Source organism: Aptenodytes patagonicus, chromosome Z (assembly GCF_965638725.1).
Source record: "Aptenodytes patagonicus chromosome Z, bAptPat1.pri.cur, whole genome shotgun sequence".
NCBI classification, from domain to species: Eukaryota; Metazoa; Chordata; class Aves; order Sphenisciformes; family Spheniscidae; genus Aptenodytes; species Aptenodytes patagonicus.
This window is the reverse complement of record NC_134982.1, coordinates 89075692-89102663: the sequence shown is the minus strand read 5'-3', so window position 1 is coordinate 89102663 and position 26972 is coordinate 89075692. Positions and strand designations below refer to the sequence as shown.

General features: G+C 52.9%; 1 protein-coding gene across 1 annotated transcript; it reads right to left on the bottom strand.

Moving 5' to 3' along the window:
• Positions 1-4427: 4427 nt before the first annotated feature.
• Positions 4428-26528, bottom strand: FBXO10 (F-box protein 10). Its single transcript, XM_076362211.1, has 10 exons — positions 25944-26528; positions 19976-20824; positions 17426-17575; positions 15849-15985; positions 12104-12174; positions 11386-11538; positions 9601-9876; positions 8981-9291; positions 6202-6383; positions 4428-4757 (listed from the first exon to the last, which is right to left on the bottom strand). The coding sequence occupies exons 1-10, from the start codon at positions 26526-26528 to the stop codon at positions 4592-4594; spliced, it is 2880 nt and encodes a 959-aa protein (XP_076218326.1). The 3' UTR covers positions 4428-4591.
• Positions 26529-26972: the final 444 nt, after the last annotated feature.

Here is a 26972-nt window from a genome sequence, read left to right as displayed (position 1 = left end):
GGCTCTTTCTCACACCTAAGAGCATGGGCCTCTGTAGGACAGTGTTAGGTTGGAGTCAGCTTCTCTCAGTGATGTTGGCATATTGTCTCACAACTGGTTCCTGCACAGACAGCAGGAGGACAAGCACAGCAGCAGGGAGGCACTCAGATTTCACCAGTGCTGCCTTTCTGGAAATGGTGAGCTCTAATTAACTTATGAGCAAACAAATGCACTTTGAGCAAAGCAAAATGCAAGGTCTGTGCTGTGCCAAGAAGCGGCCGTGCAGGTCATGTATGTGTACTAGCTTTGCACAATGTTTAGGTGATGAAAAAGCCAGCAGAGATACAGCTTGTGCCCTCAGCAAGCTGCTGGGTCAGGGCAGCTGGGGGCTGTTACCCACTGTGTCACAACGAGCACTCGAATTAGGGGTTTGCACAAGTACAGCAGCATCCCACGCTGCTTCCGTTACGCTCTATAATCTGTCCACTGCAATACAAGAACATAAAACATTTTGTAATTAGTGAATGCCACTGAAAATTAATTAATGCCCACTGAATTCTCTCCACACAAGGAGAGAATACTATTTTCTGACTTTGTCTGAAAGTACTAACTACTGACCAGTCAGGGTCTCAAGTATATTTAACATAAAATTGAAAGATTAATTGGGAAAGCAACCTTTATTTTTGCTTTCTTTGTGAAGATGAAGTCAGTATGAACATTTGGGTTTTTCCACAGTGATTGATAGTATGAATATTAACATTTGAAGGCAATATTTGAACTCTCTACATCCAGCTCAACCTGTTGACAGTTCAAAGATACTTGATCACATGACCTCTTCCAGGTCTTACTCCATACATTGAAATTAACTGCTTGCTCATATTCTGCTATATGAAGCAAGTTAAACTACATGTATTTCGTGAACAATTTTCTGTATGCCTGCTTGACAGCATGTAGATCCTCCATGGTGCATTTTGCTGCCCCGAAGTGCAAAAAGCACATAATGAAAAGGATCCTTACAAGCTATTGTGAGGATCCCAGATCTCACTGTTTTTCGGTTTTTTGGGGGTCTGGCTGATGGGATTCAGAAGCCTCTGGGAAGTGCCTGAACACAGAGATGTTCTCCTAAACCCCAGGGTTCAGGCCACTGCAGGCAGCCCCAGGCATTACAGGTTCCCCACCTTATTTTTGAGGTTCTCAGCATTGGCTTGGAAGTATGTGCAAGTTCAGCCCACTCCAGCTTTTGTGTGCCAGTAACCACTGCTGTGAACAGTCTGAGCCTCCACATCTATTGCAATTGTGCTATTTATTTCCCTAGAGGCATTTTCAAAGTAGTACTGAAAATTTCCAGGTGCTTCTGCAGGCATGCCAACCTTCTGGCAACTTTCCAGTTTAAACACACCACCATGATCTTTCTGTCTGTGCCAGCAGCCTGGCTCTGTCCTGACTGATGTACAGCCCACCCTTCCTCTCCCAGTTCACCCATCTCTAAAGGTTCCCCAAGGTCATGCCCCACACACACACATCAAGGCTGTGTATCCATGTCTTTGTATGTGAAGCAGGCAGTACCGCAGAGACAGCTACACCGAGTCTGGAACTTCAGGCTCCTGCCCTGCAGCATGAATTTGGTTCTCACATCCTTGCCACACACCTATCCCTTCTACCAACCTGTGCATTCGTTCCTCTCCTGCCGCTTACCAAATGACTCAAACAGGCATATTGTGTATTGGCATCTCTCCTACTACTATTGCCAGTTTCTTCTACTGCTTGATGCTACCCCTGCTCCAAGACAATCTGTCAAGCAAACCAACCCTGTTATCAGCTGAAAGGTGAGTCTCAGCTAGGAGCTGCCTTCCCTGAAGGCACCCCTTCTCCCAAGTAGCACCACCATGGCAGGGACTGACCTGCAACAGCCCAGTGGGTCTCATCTTCCCATTTCTCTAAGTCTAGTTCAGCTCAGCCATGCTTTTCTCAAGAGACCCCCCCCCCCATGCTTGGCTCTCCTTGTGCTGTGCACATCTCCTCCCACTCTACCCAGGGACTGGTGACCAGCAGTTCATGCTTCGGATGCACTTCGGTCTCTGAAGGCTTGTGCTAGGTCAGCTTTGCCTTTATCCTGAGGCAAACCAGGCCTTTGACCAACTCACTAATCATACAGTACCAAAATAAAACAGGCAGTCTTTTAATGGTAAATGGTTTTCTTTGGTGGTGGTTCAAGACGACTACGGACTGTACACCTAGAAGTAATAGCTATATACAGCTAGGGGCAGAGATTTGCCAACTTACAATGTTGCTACTCACCTCTGGTTTTAAACCTGTTCCTGAGAATATGAAACCCTCCAGGCTTTGGCACATGCTGTGTGCTTGCCAAATGCCTGCCCCTGCCATGTGGGCAAGGCTGCATCCCACGGCCTTGCAGTGCGAGGAGCCCCTTCCGAAAGGGTTGCCCCAAAAGTCACTCTAGAAAACCACGGTTTGGAAAGCAACTCAGTTACTAAAATGTAGACAATTTTTAAAATATAGCACTTTATTTGTGGCAGACAGTTTTCCTGAGATTATAGAAAACAATACTTCTCCTTTAAAAAAAAAAAAAAGCGGATTGGGTCTTCTTACAGCATTGGTCTGCAGAGAAGCATCAGAAGGCATCAGACTGTGCAACACAGTTATGCCAGCTCACACCAGAGAAGAAACCTGTCTGGACAGCTCATTATGTGAATGAGACAGAGAAAATCCAGCTGGGAACTGACTGCCAATTTCAGGCGGGGGGATGACAAGGCAGAAACCACTAGCTGGTCATGTGAGGTTATGGCATGCAAGCCTCCGTCTCCCCATAGCAAGAGCTCCGAGCACCAGGGGATGGCAAGGGATCACCAGTGACACCTTCAGAGCCATGAGCCCCTGCCCAGCTCCTCCCAGTCCCAGGGGAGCTCAGCCCCATGAGCTGGGGGACACCCACCTTCTCCCGAGCACCTCACAGACCCAGGGGTCACTGCCAGGGGAACAGGAGATGCTACAGGGTGCAGGGGAAGAGCATTCCAGGACTGCACAAGGCTTATTACAGGATGCCCAAGGGAGGAACCAAATGTGGGGAAATGCAGGGAGCAAGGTGGTTTGGGGAGAAGAAACATGAGAAAACAGAGCAATAAGGGGACAAAAAGTGGACCACTGTGTGTAAACAGGTGACTGGTGGCCAAGGACAGATGCTGGTCTGGCCATGCCTGTGCCTAACGAGTGCAGTCTGTCCTGTCCGCTCACCAAATGCCATTTCTAACTCTTCCCAGAGTGAGGACTCTCCCTTCAGTGTGGGTGCCAGCGTTGGTGGTGTGTGGGGATCTGCATCTGCATGGGGCTGCTACCAACAAGGAGGTGAAGTGGTTTGGGAGCCCAGGCACTCTGTCTGTCTGTCTTTGTGTGTCTGTGTCTGTCTGTCTGTCTGTTGAGGGGGGCCTGCAGCCTCTGGGGGCTCATATGTCTTGATGCCAGAAACTGGGGAGACTGAGCATCCTGGTTTTGGCAGGGATAGAGTTAATTTCCTTCCCAGTAGCTGGTACAGTGCTGTGTTTTGGATTTAGGATGAGAACAAAGTTGATAACACACCGATGTTTTAGTTGTTGCTGAGCAGTGCTTACACTAGCCAAGGACTTTTCAGCTTCCCGTGCTCTACCGACTGAGAAGGCTGGAGGTGCACAAGGAGCTGGGAGGGGGCACAGCCAAACTGGCCAAAGGGACATTCCATACCATATGACGTCATGCTCAGTACATAAACTGGGGAAAGCTGGCCGGGGGGGGCCGCTGCTCGGGGACTGGCTGGGCATCGATCGGCGGGTGGTGAGCAGTTGTACTGTGCATCACTTGCTTTGTGTATTATTATTATTATTATTATTATTTTATTTCAATTATTAAACTGTTTTTATCTCAACCCACAAGTTTTTCTCACTTGTGCTCTTCCAATTCTCTCCCCCATCCCACCGGGGGGGGTGGGGGGGAGTGAGCGAGCAGCTGGGTGGTGCTCAGTTGCCGACTGAGGTTAAACCACGACACTGAGATCCAGGGGCAGGTACTGCGCAGACAGTGTCTGAGCCCAGTTGCTGGAGAGACCCACACTGCACATATGTATGTCTGTCTGCGTTGATCTGTGTGCCCCTTCTGGGTCAGAATCAGCACAAACAGAAATTGAGTGAGACCACACAGGACGTTGTCAGCCCCTGAGTCTTCTGGCACAAATGCAGATGGTCACTGACAAAGCAGCTTCAAAGCAAGTGATTACCAAATAAATAATGCTGCAGGCCCCATGGGAAGAGAGGTTTGTCCGGAGCTCAGGCTGGGGAGGCCCGGCCAGGTGCACTGGTGGTCCTGCCAGGAGCACACTTCATCTAAGGAACTGCTCACTTGTAAATTACCCCAGCAGCAATCTCAGTGGGCAAAGAGGAAGAAATTAACAGCTGTTTTCCTAGCTATTTTTTATTTAGTGAGATGCCACTGAAGTTGCAAAATCCTTCATGAAAAAGGGAGTACAGTCCAATGGGGTTCCCTGTCCCTGAGCTGTGAGAGCTTCCCGGCAGCAGTTCTGGAGAAAAGACAGGCAGAGAGTCTGGTGAATAAACCTCCTCCCTGGTCAAAGAATGGTGCAGAAGATGCTCCCGTGGTTGTGGCAGCCCCCGTCCACCCTGGTGGTTATGCTGGAAACCCTCTGACCATCAGCCGCTGTGCAGGACTCTGGGGTACCTCCTTCAATGTGAGGCCGTGCTGGGGGGTTGATCAGCATGCACTCCATATCAAACCTGAGAAAAGGAGAGACATCTGGCATGAGCAGGGTGGAACAGCACTTCCAGAGCAGCCTTAGAAATGCTCCCTTCAGGTTCACCCTTCAAGAAAGAAAGGGGCAGAGCAGTGCTGCCAGGCATGCAATGGTCACCACACGACGTCTGTTCCAAAACCCAGGTGGGACAGAAATGGTTGGAGAATTGAGACAGAACATCTTGCTTTACTGCAAAAACTACTTTCTGTGATTTCACAGACAACACCTCTAAATGACTGCAAGTTCTGGTGGATGGGGCAAGAGCCTGCAGAGGGAGAGTCAATGCCGGGACCTCCCAAGAATTGCTTAAAGGGGTACAGATTTGAAAACCTAATGGAGGAATGTTGGGGCTAAGGGCACTGGAGGTGGTGCTGAGAGTCCTCCCTAGTGCACTTGACTTTCACGCTATGGGAGTCTGGAGGACCAGGTGAGAGCATCATCAACCTGGGAGACCACATGGCCTAAGCTCCCTTCAGAAATGCAAGTCTTCCAGTTTCACTGTGCCCTCTCCCACACCCTGGACCAAGATTTGTGACCCAGAGAGAAGAGTCAAGGTCAAATTTCTAGCTAAAAAGAGCAATCCACTGAATACCCAGCCCTTGTATGGGTGACGGGGCTCCAGCTTTCACTCCTCAGGTGTCTGCTGCAGAGTCCTGCTCTAGAGTGACCTGTTTTGAACAAGGCCTATAAAGATGAGAGTCACTGAGATCTGGTGACAGCCAGCAGCTATGGAAAGCTTTGCAATACCCATTACAGGTCTGCAGCCACAGTGGTACCTGTGAAGACCACCAGAAGACACTTTCTCAGACTGGCACAAAGACCAGGGTAGCTAAATCACACCCGGGAAAAACAAGCACTCCAAGATCCATTTTCCCATTCGCCATTCACATTGCTCTGGTAGCAAAAGCCTGGAGGAATCTGGTGCCTAAAGCCACCCACCTCCTCACCAGCACAGAAGCACAATGCAGACTGGGCGTGGCTTTGGCTGTTCCTCCTTCCTCTGACTCTCTCGGCCCAGGCTACAAACACACCGGGGCTGTCCGTGCTGCAGGGACAGCAGTGCAGTACGCAAACACAGCAGCCAGGCTTCAAAGGCAGCATGGCACAGGAGAATGAGCCGGCCAGGGCACAGGGCAGATGTCCCTATGCTCAGAGACATCATGAAGACCCACCCTGGCCTGTCAAGGAATAATCCAAGCCCCTCACTTGGCTTTAGAGGTATCCCATGAGGAACCTCTTGGCTTTGCTTGATCTGCAGTCCTCGTCTGCGGTGGTTCACCATGCACATGGGGCTGGTGCTGTGGTCAGCAGGTATGGGAAGCTGGGAAGAGGAGCTACAAAGCAGAGCCCTGCAGTGCTTGCCTAACACAGGAGCGCAACGGTGGCTCCAAGCTCACAACTGCACCCCATGGTGCCAGGAGCCTCACCTTTTCTTGAAGGTGAGAAGCATGTTGTTTTGGATGATGCAATCCTCTGCATTTGACATTGGTCGCAAAATGGATTTCTTGGATGTCCCTTGGAAAATGAGGTTTTCCTGCACCAGGCCTTTGGCTTCATCAAGGAGAGCAATCCCATAGTCCCAAAAGGACTGGATCCTGTTCTTGGTCACCTGCAAAATAAGCTTCAGACAGGATGGTCCAAGCAGAAAGACATTGTTCATACAGCTCTTTGATCAACACAAAACCAAACCCCAAAGCTCTTCCACAGGCTCACTAGCACTCCCTGCCAGTTTGGGAGCATGCCAACGGTTCAGACTGGATGTGCCATAGCCATGAACACGCAAGCTTTCCCAAAGCCTTCCGCAAGTTACTGGTGGCCCCAGCTGGCAGCTCAGTTGCTGTCAATGCTAGATGCCACAAGCTTCACTGCAGCTGCTACCCAATCCCCTGGTGAAACACAAGCACAGATGCTGCTGAACATGAACCTGCCACTGCTCCTTGCTCTCCGGGTTTCAAACGGCTGTACTGACAGGCTGTCACTTCTTTGTATATGAAAAAAGAGCACTTAGAAGTCTCCTTTTCCCAAGAAAGACAAGGCCACAGCTCTTGCTCTGCCATCATCTGGAAGATGTTCGGTCCCTTCTCCTCCTTGGCTCCACAGCAACAGCTGCTGTGACGCTCCTTGCCCAGCACTCCTCCCCACCCAGCACTGCACACCATCTCACCTGCTCTCAGGTACCTCTTGGGCTCTGCCAGTGGGCAGACGAGAAACGACAGCATGACATTGCCAGTACTTCAACAAGGACTGCGCTGCCCGCTCTGGTTCCCAAATGAACCCTGCAATATGAATCCTACCTGTGTGCTCCAGGAGACTGGACAGCTGGAACCATGGAAAATGCAGCGATTTTTAGCTTCTGGTCCAGAGGACAATGTTTTTCTATGGGCATGGTTTTCAAAAGGAGTCTGCAGCCCCTGCAGGACTCATGCAGAGCATTTGTCTTGGCAGGGCTTTCTGTATACTCATTTTAGGGGTCCTTCACGATGAGTTAAACTGCATTTATCTATCATTTTGATGCACAATGGCTTCATTTCAATGAAGAACAGAACGGAGGCAACCTTGAGCCAGGTACTAACCTTGGGAACTGGCTAGATGCTGGAACACTGCATCTAACTTCCAAAAAATCTAGTTCAGACACCAGCTACCCCACTTCTTTAGCACAGCTCGCGCAGCCTGCAAATCTCCAACAGAGGCCTATGGGATCACCCACTTGACTGTGCCACTCAGTTAAATACAGGGGACAAGCCTGGGAGAAGATGGACTTTGTTGAATGTCGTTGCACCAAAACGCACAGGATTCCCTTTGCCCCTCTGAGGGAAGAGAGTTCTCTCCTACAAGCCATCTGTGAATCCACATGTGGAAAATGACAACTGAGCTGTCCTTTACCAAGGCTTAAACATCAGACAGATGTGACAGGCCATCTGTGGATCACTGTCAATGAGGATACAGCCTTGAGATAGAACTTCCAAAATTTACTCTTTTCGTTGCCACTAAGCAATGGCATGAGCTCACACAAGCCCTTCCCCCATGTGCTTGCCCACCTGAAAAGCTGCTGCTACTCATAGACCTCCTTTCACATTCCTGTCACTGTGGGTACCGAGCGCTCTGGAGCAACACAGCCAGCTCCACTTGTACACGTGTGCTTTCCTGCTGCATATGAGCAATAATAAGCATGGACCCAACAGCGCTAAGGCTAGGGAAGATCTCACCTCCTCCCTCTGGGCCCTGCAGAGCACTTCTAAACCCCTCCTAACAGATGTTAGGACGTGACACACTTCAAACCCACTAGGGATGGAAAAGTCACTTTCTTCTGAGTAGTGCACTCTAGTTTTGCACTGCTGGCCCGATTAAAACCAAATGCTTACTTAATTGCCACCTACATCGTCTCTCAAACAATTTCTGCTGACTTTCCTCCAGCCTATTCCCAATGACTGCCCACAAAAAAACTGGAGTTAAGGAGTGCTGGTGGAAGGGAGCTCTGGAGCAGGACTGTCTACAGCACTAGATCAGGGCAGCCCTGGCTTTGTCCTGCCAAGGCTTGGAAAGCCACAAGGATGGTGACCCCACACCACTCTGTGACCTGTTCCAGGGCTGCACCACCCTCCAAGGCAAGAGACCCTCAGTCTCCCACGTGAACCTCCTGCAACTTGTGCTATTGACCCTTGTTGTACTGCCTGGCACTGCTGAGAAGGGCTTGGCTCTGACTGCTGTTCAGGTAGCTGTGGGATGCCATTAGATCCCCCTTGGTTTCCTCTTTGCCAGACTAACCAAGCTCAGCTCCCTCTGCCTCATCTCATCAGTCATGTGTCCCGGCACTTGCCCATCCTCGTAGCTCTGCACTGGACCCTCTCCCTTTTCTCCACCTCCCTCTTGACCTTGAGGTCCCAAACTGGACACAACATTTCAGATGCAGCCTCCCAATGGCAAAGGAGGTGGGTGACAACCTCCCTCAATCGGTTGGACACACTTCTAATGTAGCCTGGAAATTACACCCCCTCTAATCACAGGGGCGATGATGCAATCCTGATTGTCCGCTCCTCCTGCTGGCAATGGCAGGGCAGTCCCTCCTGTCCTGCTTGCCAACCAGGGGCCTGCTGGCTTCCCCCTCGCCCAGGGAGGGAGGGCAGCAGCAGCAGGCTTTGTCTCGCCTCAGCCCCCGGCCGCAGGGATGTACAAGTCAGTGCCCCCTCAGCTCTCCGCAAGACGCACCTTCATGTCCGCTGCCTGGAGCAGCTGAAGGCCACACCTGTGGTTGCCGATGATGTCGTTCTCTGCGATGACACCCTCTCCCTTGGAGACGATGCCATGGCTGCTGTTCTCATAGATGCCGTTGCCACGCAGCTCTACCTGGCACTCAGCCTCGACCAGCACACCTTCCCGGCTGTTGCAGGAAATGCTGTTGTTTGCAATGCACGTCAGCTGGCTGCTCTGCAGCACTGCCACCCCGTCATCACGGTTGGCGTGAATTACATTGGCGATGATGTTGAGCGCTTCGCTGCTCTTGACGTGCAACCCAGCAGCTGCCAACCAAAAAGAAGAGCTATCGGTTAAGAGCTTGCAGCCTCAGTCACGATGACCACAAATGTATTTCTATTTCTAAAAGCTACTCAGTTTCTTCTGTCACAATATGACTTTCTGATTGGGAGCTTAAGGACAAAAACCCACCCACACTCAGGTCTCGGCCTACCATTTCTCCAGGGTGTTCCTGGCCTGGTGGCAGCTGAGGAAGGCCCTGGCAGGCCCCGGTGCTGGTGGGCCAGGACAACACACTGTTCTGCACGCCACTCCTTCTCCCGGAGCCCAGGAAGAGCCCCAGGCCCTGAGCTCACCTCCGTTGTGGTTGATGCTGTTCAACTCCACCAGCGCCACACTGATGGGACGCTGGGCAGCTGGGTAATCCTCCTCACTGTCAGAGTCGTTCTCCCCGCCGGCACCCTCCCTCTCCTCCTGGAAGCTCTCGCTGCGCCCCTGGCCATGGGAGTAGTCACCAGCATGGTCCTTGCGGCAGAACACTGCCACCCCGTAGATGCTGTTGTGGCTGATCTCGTTGTTGATGAGGTGCGGGAGGCTGGAGGACATCATCCACACGCCGCAGCCCTTGTTGCCTGCAGTGCGGGGCGGCATAGCGACTCAGCAGCACTGAAGACCCCCAGCCCTGCCCCAAAGCGGCTGATAGTCCACATGCAGTGCAGATAGGATAGAGGTGATCCTCCTCTCTGAGCACACATGAAGGCTAACCCTACATGTCAGGGGCTCACAGCAATCCTTTGGCCCTGACTTGGTCCCGCTGGGCCAACTTGAGCCCATGAGCTCACTGCCTTTGTTTCCCCACCTCCGCCCTCTACTGGCACTGTTCATGCTCTGACCCCAGCTCAAGTCCCTGGTTTAACTCATGCAACCAGGAGGTAAACCCCCGTCACCCTGGGGCTCTGCAGGATGGTGAGGCACAGCCCTGTCCACCGGATCCACTGGCAGGTGGCTTCGCCACAGACAGGCAGCCACAGTGCTGGAAGCCCATGTGCCGCCAGCACCCCCTCCTGGGATTAGGCATGCCCTGGTCTCTCCTCCTCCATGACTGGGAGTCTCCAGGGCCAGGGAGCAAGCAGCTCTGGGAGCACCGAGCTGAGTTTCCCCGAGGCTTGCGGGGGCCCAGGTGTATTCTCCAGTGTCTAATGCAGGCTGAGCTGCAGCTTTGCCAGCCCCAGGGTGGCTGGGCCCTACGACCACCGTCCTCCTGCTCCAGCCACTGCTGTTCCAGAAACCTCTGAGAACTCCCTATCTGTGTACCTTACCCTCGCTGTGAGGGGCTGACACTGGCCACCAGCACTGCTGGCCACCACTGCCTCCAGCGTTACTAGCAGGACAGACGGACAGACAGATGCACACAAAGCTGTGCTAACGTGACTGCCTGTGTCCTGTCTCCATCCTAAACAGGGCCAGAGAGGAGCACAGCTCCTCCAGGACTCTGACCCACACCCTGGCAGTGGTGGGCTCTCTGCAGCACTTGTCTCTATGCAGCCACTTTAAAACTCCTTTAAAAAAGCTATTTCCAGCTTCCTAAGAAAATCACCTGTGGAGTTTACCCCCTGCCAGTTTACCCCCCATTAGCCCAGTTGTTAGATTACAGACCCTGCCAGACTCCTCCGGCCCCAGGTTAGCTGGGTGCAGGACAGCAGCAGACGTGGCTCCCCTCATCCCTTGTGTCCTCTCCTGCAACCCTGTCCTGCATGAAGGCAACTGTGCAAGGCCGGCTTCCCTCTCAGGGCTCAGAGGGAAGCTCCTGCCCTCCGCTGGAGACAAAGCTGTGGTCTCCTCAGCAGGGAGAGGGCCCCTGGTGAGCCACAGACTGACAGCACTGGCGGCACAACCTCTGGAGTGCTTGTGCTGGGCTGGGCCTGGTGCCGTTCCCAGCCAAGCCTCCTGGGCACCCACCACAGCCCCCTCCTGGGCACTCACCACCAGCTCCCTCCAGGGCACCCACCGCCAGCCGCCTCCTGGGCACCCACCACAGCTCTGGAGCGTACCGGCAGTAGAGGGCAGCCTGGTAAGCCCAAGAGGACAGGGGAATGGGAGAGAAGGCGAGAATCGTTCTCCACCCGAGCTTGCTTCCTTACCGTAGATGACGTTTCCTTCAATGAGGCCCTTCCCGTGCTCGCCCACCACCATGCCGTCTGAGTAGCCGCAGGAGATGAGGTTGTTCCTGAGGACAGGATCGCCCCCATGGCGGATGTCCACCCCGCCCCACTGGTTCTCACAGATGATGTTCCCTAGGGCCAGTCAGGGAGGACGAGGTGACCACACGAGCCTCCTGCCCACAGAAGAGCAAGGAGACCTGGCAAGCCAAGACCTGGTGGCAGAGCCCAAGCCTCAGGAGCTTCCCCATTCCCCCATTCCCCTGGCAATGCTCTCCCACACAGGACACGTCATCAGCAGTTCCAGTAACCACCACCTCCTCATCCTCGGAGGTGTAGGGCAAAGTGGAAAACCACTCAGAGGTGCCATGACAGTAGGAAAACATCACTGACAGCTTTAGCTTATAAACTGAATAGCACAGGAGGGAAAAAAATGCAGTCCATGTGGCAGATTGCTCTGGAGCACAGTTCCATGTCCCAGCTGGGCCAGAGATGAAGGGAAAAATAATTTGGAGGACATGCTGCAGAAAGACATGCTCCCTCTGTCAAGGGCAGAAATGACAACTAGAAAATGCAAACCAGGGGATTATTGCACCTAAAGGCACCAAAGAACCCTAACAAGATAAATTTTGCAATCAAACAAAGCTTAGAGAGAGAGAGAGACGAACTGGGCATAACAACGCCATTTTCATTCCCATACCTGTGATTTGGCCTCTCCCGTTCTCATTCACTGCTATTCCAGCAGCCAGTCCCTGGAAAATATGGTTCCCACTGAGGTAGGACAAGAAGAGAAAGTTACCAGCAGCAGTGTTGCCTGCTCATGGTTTGCACCGATGCCAACACAGTGGGTCTTTGCACAGGCACCAGTCTCCCTGGCTGGCTACCCATCACAGCCTGTTGACTATGCCCGGCAGTGAGAGCTGGGCATGGGGCAGCCACACAGCAAAGCGCAGCAGGAGGGAAGCACAGTGGGGAAGGTACATGCAAAGCAGAGCAGAGCTACTGACAGCTGAACCACTTTCAAGGAGGTGAAAGCACAAAAGGGTCACAGAGAAACACACATCAGCAAGAGCATTCGAAGAGCAGGAAGTGCTCATGAACATCCAAATGGCCACCGTGTCAGACCAGTTGTCTGTCCAGCCAGGGTGCCATCTCCAGGAATGGCCAGCCACAGCCACAGCCACAAGGAATATACGGACAGGGAGAACCAAGTACTGCCTCCTGCACCCTGGCCTCTCCGCCCCGCTGGCTGCCTGCACCCATGGTTACCGCCACCCTTGAGATGGACTTCTCCTCAGGATTAAATTCACTCCTCTGCAAACCACCCTGCACACTCAGCTTTCCCAGCACCACGCAGCACACCCCACGGAGAGGCAGGCCACCCGCCGCCGGCTGCTGCGGCCTCCCTACCCCTGTGGGCAGCGCAGAGCAGGGGGCTCCGAGCTGCAGGCCCCCATTGAAAAGTGCAGAAGATACAGCACGTAGCAGCTGGAGCCCACCTAGATGGACGCCGCAGAGGAGTCTGTGAGGGCTTTAGCCCATTTCCTCCATCCTCCCCAAACCACGGTGGAGGCAAGAGGCTTTATCAGCCACGGGACTGCTGCTCCAAGAGGAGCCTTGAAGCCAGTGGGCAGATGACGATTGTGGTTCATGGTGGGAAACATTAAACATGGTGGCAGGAGCAGAAGCAACACCGCGCTCAGAATGATGGCCTGGAGAGCACCCATGGGCCCCACGGTGCCAGAGTAGAGGCATCACCCACCATCCCCTGGGCTCCCACCTACCACCTGTCAGGAGGAACAAAGCCCAGGATCCCCGAGCCCACCACCAGCTCCTCCTCCGCAACGTGACCCTGAATCTCTGGCTTGCTGCTGAGGTTCAGAGCAAGGGAGCAATCAGGTTGATCACGAAGAAAAAACACCAACTGAGTGCAGTACCTGGCACTGACTCTGCCCCGGCATCCACCCAGGAGCACTCAGTGGAGACAGCTCCACTCCCCTCGGGCTGTGAAGGGAGCGGAGGAGCTTCTACAGCAGTGAGCCAGGGTGGGAAAGCAGCACCTCTGACATGCGATCACCAGCAATGCATGATCACCAGCGCTGGCTGGGGGTGGAGGGGTGGGCGCAGTGCTTCACGCTGCTGTTCTGCTCCCAGGGACAAGTGCAAGCAGAGTGGGGGCCACCCCGCCTTGCCGGGCAGCTAGTGGCTCTGCTGTCCTTGGCTGCCCTGGCATGGCTCCCCCTCCACTCACAGCTGCCTGCTCGGGGGCAGCGGCTGTGGCTGCCTACTTGGGCAGGGCCACTTGGTCCAGCAGCTGAGGGAAGCCCCCGCCGCCCTGCCAGAACAACACAGCTCATCATTCCGAGAACAGAAAGCTGCTTGTGGGCTACAAGGCCTGGTATGACACACGCACCTGCCTCTAGAAAGAGGGACCAGGTGAGAAGAGCGCACAAGGAGCCTGTACTTGAAATCCAGGCTTGCACAAACAGCTGCAGGGTAAGGAGGAAGAGAAGCCGTGAAGCCGTCCCAGAGGCAATCCCCCAGGAACACAAGGCAGGGGCTCTCAGCTGCCCAAGTCCCACTGCTGCGGGGCAGTGCACCAGCGCTGCTGGTGCTGCTCTCACCAGCTTCGGGGAGCAGGCAGTAGCCTGGCACCACCGGGCACCATCACGCTCGGCACCTCCAGCCTCTGCACAGTGGGGGACGCAGTCTTACCCAAACTGCTTTTTAGCTGCTGCAGAGGGTACCCCTGACTGGAAGACGTACACGCCCAAGGGTTTATCATGCTTAAAAATGGTACTCGGCACCCATGTCGCTGGCACACTTCTCAGAAGCGTGCCAGCTTTCTGCATGGAGTCCCTTGCAACGCCCCACCGAAACCTGTCCCCCAGCCAGGCAGCTGCAGGCAGCGACACGTGATGATGGAGCTGGGCTTGCAGCTCTCAGGGATGGGCAAAACATTATTCTGTTTCCAGCTGTGCAAAAGGCACCCAGCAAAGGACATTACTCCTACCATAAACCTCCACCTTCTGCCAGCCCTGCCTGCCCGCAGCTGCACATGCCATCCTGTCGGAGAGATCCAGCCATGCTGACAGCCCCCATTGAGCCCCATGCTCAACACAGCTGCACGTGGCACTGCCGGGACAGCGCTGGTGCATGCAGCCTTGGCCAGTGCCAGAGCCCGCCTCAAGCCAGCACAGCCAAAACACAGCACAGAGCGGCATGCACGAGCGGAGCAGGGGAGCTCCTCCAAAACAGGTGGCTGGTCAGGAGAAGAAAGGTGTCTTCCCACCAAGCTTCCTCCCTGCCTCCTTCCCATCATCTTCTACATGCCAGCAAGCATGGATGTCAGTCACGAGGTACAAGCTGGGGTTGCAAATGAAGTTGTGAGAAAGTACAGAGGGAAGGATATCTAGTGAATCTCTCCATCCCGCAGCATGTTTCCTCTGCCCTGCTGGGCCCTGCCATCACAACACAGCTTTGCTCAGAAATAATACCTGAGAGAGCACTTTCATAATCCCACGTTGGAAAGCCCAGCCCTGACCCCTGTGTTTTCAGGGCTGGTACGTCTGGTACAGCTTTCTCCTCTCCAGGTCCCAACCTAGACTAAGTGCCTCGGTAACCTGTTCTTAAGTGTCCATACAGGCAGTCTGTCTAAACCTCACCAGCTCTGCACTCAGATCATGAACCTGCAAGAAGTCACTTCCATTAGGACTGCAGGACTCGAGGCTGAACCACTGTTAATTATCAACACTTCCAGCATGAGTACTCACATCCTAGCTGCTGATCCAGGGCAACTATTTTCTTCCCTTTGTGCCCTACCCTGCTCTATAGCACCGTGGTAAGTTGTCACACACCTGTTCCTTATCACCCACAGGCACGGTGAGAGGCGGGAAGGGGTGGCAATACAGCCAAGATGCACCTCACATCTGCAACCAATACTGTGCTCCAGCTGCTATCTCATTTCTGGGTTCACTGCTACCAGTTGAGGCCACCGGGTAAAGCTGATGGCATCGACCTGAAGAAAGCCTGCCAGACACCAATACTAACATCTAAACTGAATGGTATTAAACATACTGACAGAGACAAGTCAGTAGCTCCAGGTGTTTGAAGCAGAAAGGTGAATCGGAGTAACAATGATTGGAGTGCCGAGGTCCATCACTCCCTTTCCTGCAAAAAGCACCACGACATGTGTGAGTTGTTAATCTTGAACACAGCCTCTGTCCTCCTCAGATCCAGGGGGAAAACCCAGGACTGGCACTTGGCAAAGACCTGGGTGCAGCAAGCAGATAGAGGGAAGTCACAGAAAGGCACTAGTGCACCATGGTCCTACTTCTGCTCTATGGTGGGGATAGAAAAAGAAGAGAAGAAAAGTGTGCACAGTGGGAGGAATAATTCTTAACAGATGAAGGAGGAGAGAGAGAGGTCAGTGCTAGCTAACATACCTCACAGCAGGGTTTCCATTATACAGAATATAAATGCCAGCTTCTTTATTCCCATAGATCTGATTGCTACGGATGATGCCTTTTCCGTTGCCAACGACGACAATGCCTGAGCGAAGGCCACTGTGTATTTTATTGCACTACAGTTTTATTTTTGCACATGTAGAGAGAATAAAAGCAAAAGGAAGGAAGGTCACTCATAAAAGTGAGCAACAGGAGACAGCAACCATAGAGAAAAGCAACTCCCAACCCTGCTGGGGAAAAGGGCAGAAGGGTAATTAATCCAGCTGCCAAGAAATCACTCTCAAACGGTCAAGGCACACTTAACTTTCACCTTTCTTTGGCGTTCTAGTACACAATGCCAAATTTCCCTTCCCATCATACCTGCAGCCTCTTCTTCCTCCAGCAGCTCCTGCTGCCATCTCCAAGGGCTGCCCTGAACCCAGTGATGCTTCATTCCCTGCAGCCCATCTGACACTGGGCAGGGCTGGTGGGGCTGCAAGTCCAACACCTCCCCATGGCTGCCAACAGGAAAAGACCCTCGGTGGCTCCCCACAGGAGCTGGAGGCAGGAGTCCAAGCAGGGTGCTTGGCGTTACAGCGTGGTGCCTTTTCTCAAGCTGCTAGACCGTGCTTTGCACAGCCTGAATGACCGCTGTCAACAGCCACGCAGCTGCTTCTTTCCACAACAGGGGCCAGCATTTCCTGTGAGGACAGGAGTATGCTGGGACCCTCTGAGCAGGACAGCAGTCCCAGCCTGGTATCTTGCAGAGTGGCAAGATAGGAATCACCAAACCAGGCAAAGCAACAAACAGCAGCTCAACCGAGGGCCAGACATAGCCCGTGGCTCTGTGGCTGAGCTACCACCTCTTCCTCCACAGGGCCACAGCTCTGTCAGCCCCACCTCCTATGCAGAGCTCACATGGGGAGCTCCATGCAGCCACAGGTTCACTTGGATGGTAGTTTGTATCTACCTCTCTGCCTCCCCCCACACAGTGAAGCCCCGGTTCCTCCAAGGATGACTACAGATACAGTGTTCAGTAAACAGGGTCAAGGTCACCCGTTGCACAGCTGGAGACACTACCGATTTGGAGGAAAAGCCATACTGCTGGAGAGCGGGCTGCTGCACCCCTCCTGCCTGAGGCTGAGCAGAGAGCTGAGACCCTCCACCAACTCCCAGGGTAGACAACACGATTCCCAGTGTGGGAGAAACAATTTACAGTGCAGTGCCAATTTACTACCTCGCTTGCACGAGTTCACTCATTACACAGTGGTGTTTATTTGGATGGGGAACATCTCCCTACCCTCCCCTCTATGCGCAGCAATTTTAAGACACATACCATCAAATAGAGCAGAAGACAATGCATGTACCAGCAGGCAACACTTCACTGTGCCTTGCCCTTGGGGTTAGCTATAGTCTAATTCATCAACAAAAACCTAAGAAACAGGCTGAAGGGCAAAGCTAACAGAAAGGTCAGTGTTTTCTATACTGGGAGATGGATCCCTGCTGCCCCTTGGAGAGAAACAGCACATGAGAAAAAGAGTGTGCTGCCCTCCAGCACAGCTTGGAGGGGTACGTACCAAAACAAGGGGGTTGGCTCCCTTACGAATGTCCACTCCAGCCTCACAGTTCGAATGGATGTTGTTGTCTGCAATCAAGCCTCCCGCCGACAGGCGCAGGAATATCCCTGATGCTTTGCAATGGTGGATGTCATTCCTCAGCATGATAACCTGCAGGGAAGAGGAGAAGCACCCGTAGTTGTAGTTAGAAGGACAAGGAAGAGGACATGACCAAAGGATATAGCTCTCCCTTCTGCTGCCTCTGTGCATCTACAACCTCTCTGCTTCTGCCGCAACCTGGGGTGTGCCAGGCACACAGGCCAGCTGAAAGGAAAATCAGTGCCTGTGGACAAGTGCTGTTGGCATTATCCACTGGCACGGGTCTGCCTGGGGATGGGGACCCACAGTGCTTGGTGCTGCACAGCCAGAGCAAAGATACCCTCTTGGCCTGACACAATCTCTCCGCTTGACAAAGCCCACGTTCAGGTGTGCCCAATGGCTTCATTCACTGCATTGCGCTTACACACCGTCAGCAACAGCGAGCAACCATTCCCCATCCCTTCTCCACACCACTTGTGGTACAACAGACTTGCACCCTCCCGGCTTGGGCAGTCCCCATTTGCATTGGCATCCTCTCCACACAGTTGGCCACAGGCTGCTTCCTGACGCGCAGCCTCCCATGAGTCTCCCATGAAGCTTACTGGGCCAGTGCGCTACAGCACACAACCTGTCCATTGCCTTGCGCCTTCAGAGCAAAGATCCTGCCATTTGGGGGCAGAAATGGCCCAGCCAGCAAACTGAAACCAGTGACACCACTCATAACAACCCAGTTTCCTCTAAGCAAATAAGTAGTTAAATATTTACACAGCAGCAATCTTTAATATTTTCCAGCCAAACAAAATCATGTCTTAAATCCATGTCTTACGAGTGCTAAGAAATAATCTACAAATTGCCTTTGCATATCCCACTTCAATGAGCAACACAGATCAGAAGGTAATTAAATTATACTTCCTTTTATTTGCTCATTCCAGAAAGGTGCTTCATTCAATCTCTTGACTAAACATGGAGCTCAGCAGGGCTTGACAGCCACCTGTCTTCATCAGTCACACTTGGCTGCCCAGGGAAGGGGCTACAGGAGGTGAGAAACGCAGGCACCCGCTCCAGCTGGGTCCCACACACCAGACCCTGGTCCAGGCTTGCCCTGCGCCGGAGGGTCCCGGCTGTGCAAGGACACTGAGCCCTTGCCAGCTCTGCTGTGCTCCCACTTCACATTGCACCTTGCCCCTATCTCACAGCCAAGCATTTCACTCTCTCCCATTGCCTGATGCTCTGATACCCACCTCTCAACAAAAGCCTCTGGGCTAATTCCCAGCTGAGCAAATTCTCACTGAGAGCGGCAGCTGGGCTGGCCTCATCTCCCTCCCATTTGCTACCAGTTAAAACCAGGCTGCTGAGTGAACTGGAAGCAAACCGAGGGGAATAAAAACAGAACGTGGTCCAAAGATCTGGACCTCCATTTGTTGCTAGCCTAACTCCCGTGAAAACAGCCCCTGAACAGCTCAGAGGCGCTGAGCAGCACAGCAGAGCCACGTGAGGCGCCTCTGTTCCCTCCTGCCACCACTCTGCATCCATGGGGCAGCCTTCAGGAGGGCACCTCTGGTACAGGTATCCCTTGGAAAGAAAGGAGCCGTCCCCCACTGCCAAGAAGCAAAGCATTTCTGCAAGGCACAGGCAACAGCGCTCTGCAGTCCTTCTGTGGGGACTGCAGATAGGGAGTCCTAGCTAGCACCATCACAGCAAAGCCCTTTCCCAGAACTGGGCAGAAAAACATTCCCCTTCCTCTCCCTGCACAACACTTTTATTTGCAGTCTTTTAAAGCGAGACTGAAAAATGGGCCCAAACCCTGGGCTGCCCCAACCACGTGGTGGGGACGGTCTTGCTCTGTGTAGGTGGCTGGAGAAGAGCCTCCTGAGCCCCCCCAGCACCACCAGCACTGGGGATTTTGGCAGTGTGATTCTCCCCCCAGTCCTCACCGCCACTGTCCTTTCTGAAGAGGAGCACAGGCACAGAGGTGGAGAGCTCCAGGCAAGTGCAGGGTTAGATGACGCTGTGCTGAGGGAAAAACTCAGTTCAGCCTCCAGCACATGTCCCCAGCCAAAATCCCTCCTTCCACCCCATCTCTGCCTGCAGCAGGCACCCACCCCTGCAGGCTCTCCTGAAGCAGCCAGGACTGGCCATGGCAAGGGGCAAGACCAAGGGTTGACACCACAGTCCCCAAGTCTCTGTATCTGTGGTATGGGCTGTGCTAGGAGCAGCAAAGGTGACGATAACCAGCAGCACTTTCACAGGGTGAGAGTTTAATTTACAGGTAGAGCGAGCCTGACTACATGACCCCAACATGCCACTGAGTTAATGCCTCCAATTGCAATTACAACGTTACTGCATGCAGAAAGCAGGTAGCTGCAGGTGACCTGCCTTTTGTTTGGGCTGCTTAACCCAAGCTACGCGTAGGAAAGGAGCTGGTGGAGCAGGAGGGAGAGGGAAGAGGGCTCACAGCAGTTTTCACAGCACCTTACTGTTTTGTATGCAGCGCACTGCATAGGTCAGATCCCTGAAGATGCTTCCTTCCAGTTTTGCTTGCCCTCGTGCATAAATGAATATTCCTCCCTTCCCATCCCTGAAAAGGCACTGTCGGATGATGCAGCCTTGCAGAGAGTTAGCCAAAGACTGGGCCTCCTTGTCCTGCTGCAGCTCCTGCTGCAGAGACTTGAGCTTAAGGTCCCTCTGAAGGGCATGCAGTCTGTTGCTTTGAAGCCTGCTGTGCGTAACGTCAGCAAGTGTGTGACTCAGGCTGTGGGCTTGGTAGGGCAGTTTGTACACAGCCTGAGCATCCTCTTCATCATCGCTGTGTAAGTCACTGTCACTGGAGTTTGAGTTGAGGGCTGGGTACTCCTCCTCCTTTGCTGCCCGCAGGTTCTCTCTGAATTCAGTCTCCTCCTGGGCCAAGCCAAGCAGGGCTCGAGCACCCACAGCAGACAGGAAGCTGCTTCGTTCTTCCCCTACGACAATCTCACATGTTCTTACTGGTCCCAGAAGCGATTCTCCCCAGCCATCCTGCTTGGCCATGGGGCAGCCAGCTGGGTCGGGCTCCCCCATGGACGCTGTGCAGGACTTGGCCAGCACGGCCAGGTGCTTGCAGGCCCAGTTACGGTCAGAGCTCGGGCAGCCCTCCACAGTTACAGAGGCGTTCTCACTGCCGGTGAACTCACAGTTCTCCAGGACACAGAGGGCCATGCTGCGGAGGTGGATGCTGGACTGGCTGAAGGTGCAGAACTTCACCTGGCATGTCCCTGGCGCATGGATCTGCAGCTGCCCACTTTCGAAGTTGCAATTGTCGAACTGGACGTAGCCTGAGGTTGTCTGGAGAGTAAGCACACAGTGAGATCATTGCAAAAAGCAAGAAAAAGCAGTCCTGGACATACCACGAAGTCCTTCCACAGCAAACAAGCTCACGCTTACAAACACAATATGCGTTCAGGTGTCACAGATGCAACGAGCTCACACAGGCACAGATGCAGTGCTGCAAGCTGAGTTAACAAGTATCTTGCAACAAGTGACACCTACTGACTTTCTTCCCTGCTGGCAATGTTTCCTTAACTTCCCTGCCAAGACACAGCTTTGCAGTCTCAGCAAGGCCCAGCAGTAATGTGTGGGAGCAGACAGGGCCTAGATGTGCCAAGATCACTAAACCTTAGCAACGTTCCCTACACAGAAGAGTTTGCAACCTTCAGAGATGTGTATTTGCCAGCTGGCATTGTTAATGGACTCAGGGGTTTACTGGGTGAAGCAGCAGGTAAGACAACATCAAACATCACCTGGTTGGCCTGGAGAGCTACAATTCTCCCTGGAGCTGTTAGCGTACTTGGTGGAAGGATGCTGCACCCATGATGCATCAAGCTCAAAGCAAAGCAGGTAAAAATTTGTGCTGTACTGCTGCACAGGCATAACCTTGTGATACTGCAGTAGGGGAGACACCATCAATTCCTTGTTCCCTGGCTGTGGTTTCCCATCTGACTTGCTGGTACTTGCAGAATTGTGAGCCATCTCTACCACAGCCTTCCTGCTTTGCTAGGCAATGCACGTAGCAATTTACGGGTGCTGGCAAACCACCAGGATGATTGTGCATGGCCAAATATCTCTCTCCTGCATAGGCAGGGCAAGTCTCTGCTTATCTACAGAAAAGGCCATAAGAAATGTGACAAGGTTTTGGGGCCGGTCTTGTTTAATTGGGGCCGGTCTTGTTTAATATCTTTATCGATGATCTGGATGAGGGGATCGAGTGCACCCTCAGTCAGTTTGCAGACAACACCAAGTTGGGCGGGAGTGTTGACCTGCTCGAGGGTAGGAAGGCTCTGCAGAGGGACCTGGACAGGCTGGATCGATGGGCCGAGGCCAACTGGATGAGGTTCAACAAGGCCAAGTGCCGGGTCCTGCACTTTGGCCACAACAACCCCATGCAGTGCTACAGGCTTGGGGAAGAGTGGCTGGAAAGCTGCCTGTCGGAAAAGGACCTGGGGGTGCTGGTCGACAGCCGGCTGAACATGAGCCGGCAGTGTGCCCAGGCGGCCAAGAAGGCCAATGGCATCCTGGCCTGTATCAGAAATAGCGTGGCCAGCAGGAGCAGGGAAGTGATCGTGCCCCTGTACTCGGCCCTGGTGAGGCCGCACCTCAAATACTGTGTTCAGTTTTGGGCCCCTCACTACAAGAAGGACGTCGAGGTGCTGGAGCGTGTCCAGAGAAGGGCAACGAGGCTGGTGAGGGGTCTGGAGAACAAGTCTGATGAGGAGCGGCTGAGGGACCTGGGGTTGTTCAGCCTGGAGAAGAGGAGGCTGAGGGGAGACCTCATCGCTCTCTACAACCACCTGAAAGGAGGTTGTAGCGAGGTGGGGGTCGGTCTCTTCTCCCAAGTAACAAGCGACAGGACGAGAGGAAACGGCCTCAAGTTGCGCCAGGGGAGGTTTAGATTGGACGTGAGGAAAAATTTCTTTACTGAAAGAGTGGTGAAACACTGGAACAGGCTGCCCAGGGAAGTGGTGGAGTCCCCATCCCTGGAGGTATTTAAAAGACGAGTAGATGAGGCACTTAGGGACATGGTTTAGTGGGCATGGTGGTGTTGGGTTGACGGTTGGACTCGATGATCTTAGAGGTCTTTTCCGACCTTAATGATTCTATGATTCTAAGGTACAGAGGGGGCAGGTCAGAAAAACTGAGTAGTGTGCTTGGAATTTCACTGCGCTCCTAATTTGACCAGGAGTCTCCTAAATCATTATTTTCTCTTCCCTGGTTATCCCTCACTTGCCTAGTGCACCACATTAAAAGCAGACAGATCGATAGCTTGTGCCAGGTGAGCTGGGGCAATTTTACAGAGATTTCTGGAGTTTGCAGCCAACACACCATCCTAACATTTGTTTTAAGCCTTGAGCACTCTCAGAAGTGGTCATACTGCAAACAGGTTTTGGAATGCATTTCTTTGTACCCAAAGACAACCACACAGAAATCCCTTCAGACCACTAGCCTGCTCCAGACTGAATTGTACCTTCCCTTTAATTAAAAAAAGCTAATTAAAAGGGACACAATCAAATCAGCTTCTGAGAGGCTGCTTGTGAAAGCCCTTCTGAAATTGCAACTCGCAGGGTTTTAATGACTGCCAGTAGGACTGGCATGTTTGCTTTTTTAATTTGTTTTTCATTGATGGATTTGGGAGGAAATGCTCTTGTTCCACCGAGAGCAGCTGAAGGGCTATACCATCACCCCACTGCGTGGGGAGACCAGAGCGACAGCCTGAAAGGTGAAATGCAGCCATGCTGACCAGCCAAATGCAGGAAACATCGCTGAGCGAGACACCACATAGAATCATAGAATCATAGAATCATTGAGGTTGGAAAAGACCTCTAAGATCATTGAGTCCAACCGTCAACCCAACACCACCAGGCCCACTAAACCATGTCCCTAAGCGCCTCATCTACACGTCTTTTAAATACCTCCAGGGATGGGGACTCCACCACTTCCCTGGGCAGCCTGTTCCAATGTTTCACCACTCTTTCAGTAAAGAAATTTTTCCTTACATCCAATCTAAACCTCCCCTGCCACAACTTGAGGCCATGTCCGCTTCAGCAACCCAGCACGTGGCCGTGGACAAACAGGGGCTTTCTCAGCAGATTTGCAACTCAGTTTTCCGACCACGTGCCAGTGCATTATCTTTCTCCTGGGGACTTTCAGGCTGATTAAGTTAAATATGTCACATAATAAAACGGTGAAAAGGCAATGAAACCATAAATTATAACTAATTTGGTGGGCTGACTCATCATGAGGGTCTCGTTTTCGGAGGCACAGCCCACGGGCACAGCACTCGCACTGGGCACATCCCACTTTGGACCAGTCAGCGGCTGCCCATGGTGACCAAAGTGTTGTCAGCACGGACCATGGCAGCGGGGCTGGGCCCATGATCCCACGTCCTGGCTTAGGTCCGGAGATGATCCTGGGCTGAGGGCTCCCAGCCCAGGCTGAGGGCAGAGTGTCCAGCGGCAACTGTTTTTTGGGGCAGCGGGGCTGGTCCAGGGCACACTGCGGGGAGTGCTGGCTCCCGAGGGCGCCTCTTGCACGCCCAGCCTCTCAGGTTGCTCACACCTTGCCATGTGGGCAGTCGGAAAGATGGCTGGTGAGAAGGGGAAAATCACTGAACAAAGGAAAACACCTGCCAGCCTGGGAGCCAGAAACATCCTTGAGAAGTGCAGCTGCATCTCTGAGGTGCAGCTGCATACTGAGAAACCAGAGATATCGCAAGATACCACTGATAAGTGCAAAATACAAGGGAATGTAATGGCAACTTATCATCTGGAAAAGTGGAAACAGTCTAGAAAAATAAAATTGCTCTGAAAGAACAAAAATATCATCATCTATTGTCTGTTCCACCTGAAAAATGGAAATTAACAGCATCTATTAGTTACTCAAAGTGGTGGTATGCTACACCCTCTTAAAACAGATTTCAATGGAGCCTCTCTCTGAGAACGTTCTGTCCTGCACGTACTTTTCCTTTCCTAAACCAGCTGAACTCTCTGCATGAACCTGCTACGAGATGTCGGACCCTGGCGGGGGATGCCCGGCTGATGCCACTGTGACATGGAGCGTTTTTGATGTGAGACTCTGTTACCTCGCTGGTCCCCCTTTGGCCCCACTTTTGGGGTTAGTTTGGTTTGCCCTCCCACCTCTGGGGTGGTTGGGTGCCCCTAAGGATGGTGTGACAGATGCCCCCACTCTGACCAAGTGAACAGTGCTTTGGTTCAGGCATCACTGACAAGTAGCCCTGAGTGAAGTCAGCCCTGCTGTGCAAACGTGGTGCCAGGCCAGATCTTCTCAGGGACTAAGGAGTCTAGGCTACGTCTTATCAGGAGCTAACAGTGCCAGCCTGAGCTGGGACAAAACAAAACTAAAACTGCTACAGCTGTGCACCAGCACAAACACCAAAGCAGGGGTTGACTATGAGTCCATCACTTTACGCTATAAATATTTGTAGCCCCCCCCGAGCCCACTGAGCTCTCCTGTACAGCAGCAGGCTGCATGGCAGGGATCTCCCCTGAGCAGGGACGCCTCTCAAGGTTCCTCCTCGAGGCTGAGACACTTCTTACCTGGCATCTGATATATGTATCGAGGTAACTTTACATTAGGCCTAAAGGTATATTGTATGCTAGCAACATTTTAATGTATACATCCAGCTGTAGCTTAATTATTAGAAGAGTAGTAAGTAGTACAGTGTTTGACCACCATCTAAATTAATGTTTAAATCATCATTTAAATCATTGTTAAAGCAGTGTTTCATTACCATTCAATCATTACTTGATCACCATTTGATTAGCATTTAATTATTCAATCATTGATTAATTATCATTTGATCATCATTTAACCATTAATAAAACCCTTTTAGTTTACCCCACAATGATGGCCTCTCTTAATAATTCACCTGTGACAGACGGTTTGGCCCCTTCTGAAATCTGTCTAATTCTCTTGATACCTGTATTACATATCCATATCAGTAATCTATCATAAGCATATCTGCTGTTGTATTGGTGATAAGTTTGCAGTAAGCTGTAATAGTATATACCTACTTGTTTGTTGCTGTTATTGGTTGTTGCTATAATACTGGTTGTTGCTATACGATTGATTGTTTCTATTACTGATTGCTGCCATACTATTGATTAATACTGTATTATTGATTGCTGATAGTAATTTGTAATAGCCTGATATATATATATATATTTGCTTTATTAATCAAAGGTAGACTTGCTAGTGGAGATTTGTGTGGCATTTGTGGCAAACTGTAATGAAGTAGTTCAGAGGACAAAGCCCCTGAGCCCCCATGCATTAGGGAGCCCCACGAACCCTCGGTCACGCTCTCCAGACGCCCACAGTCTGGGGAACCCCCTCAGTCGTGACACCTCGGCAGCCTCGCCATCCCCACCGCCCCAGCTCCGCCAAGCCTCACCTTGTAGAGCACCGAGGTGAAGCGAGCCGGCATGAAGACCATGTTGCAGAGGCGGGCGGTGGGGCAGTGCTGGTCAATGCTCGCCAGCAGCGCCACGTCCCCCAGATTGCCTTGCCCCACAACCTCCACGGGCACCTTCAGTAGCACCTCGCCCTGCTCCTCATGCACGCCAGGCAGCAGCACAAGGCAGTCATAGGGGCTGGCAGCGGCCAGGGCGGCCCGGAGGCTGCTGAACTCACCCGCCGCACCGATGCAGAGCTGGCGCCGGCCCTTCCTCCTCCGGAAGAGGGAGAGGCACTTGGATGACTCCAGGTCCTGCGTGTTTTTGGTCCAGGTTTTAGAGGCCAGGTAGTGCTGTTTGAATGCCTCTCTCCAGGACCGCGGCTCCACGCTGGGCTGGTTGGGCCAGTTGGGGTGTCTGTGCTCAAGGCAGCCCAGGCAGAGCTGCCGCCAGCGCGTTTTGTCGAGGCTGAGGACGAGCTCGTACCAGGCCCTGCAAACCAAGCTGCAGCGGCCCAGGTCAGGGAGGCGCAGGTAGGATAAGATGAGCTGCCACAGCTCCACTGGCAGGCCGCTGACCTCCATCAGCACCTGCAAAGGACGGGACACAGCGTCAGTGGTGAGCCCTGAGAGCTTGTGGGGCACGGAGGGAAAGATGAGGCTCAGCCAGGGCAGGGACCCCGTGTCGACAGGGACATGCAGGTCCCTACTGGACATACCTCTCCGGGGACAGAGCTGTACACAAGCAGGCCCGGAGCAGCAGGCCAGCATGCCTCAGGCAGAGACACGGGCTCTGACCAAGTGGGGTTCAGCACTCACCCTACGGCATGCTCCCTCCACCATCACCCCCAGGCCTCCCTCCTTCCCTCTCATGCTAGCCCTGCTCATGGGCCAGCAATGCCTAAACAAGCTGTTCTGAGGTCTCTACTCTTTCGGGGTGGCTAAAACTTTGTTGCTTAACCCTGGGGCTCAAAAACTGCGCACGAACAAGCACATCTGTCTGCCCCTGGCAGGCTGTGGCATTGTTGT

What these genes read in the sequence shown, in the direction of transcription:
- FBXO10 (XM_076362211.1), bottom strand. Translation starts at nt 26,528, where the DNA reads ATGGAGGTCAGCGGCCTGCCAGTGGAGCTGTGGCAGCTCATCTTATCC. An exon ending in CAGCATCAACCACAACGGAG is followed by an intron (nt 9,292 to 9,600) that starts GTGAGCTCAGGG and finishes TTTGGTTGGCAG; the next exon opens with CTGCTGGGTTGCACGTCAAG. An exon ending in TCCAGGCAGCGGACATGAAG is followed by an intron (nt 6,384 to 8,980) that starts GTGCGTCTTGCG and finishes CTTATTTTGCAG; the next exon opens with GTGACCAAGAACAGGATCCA.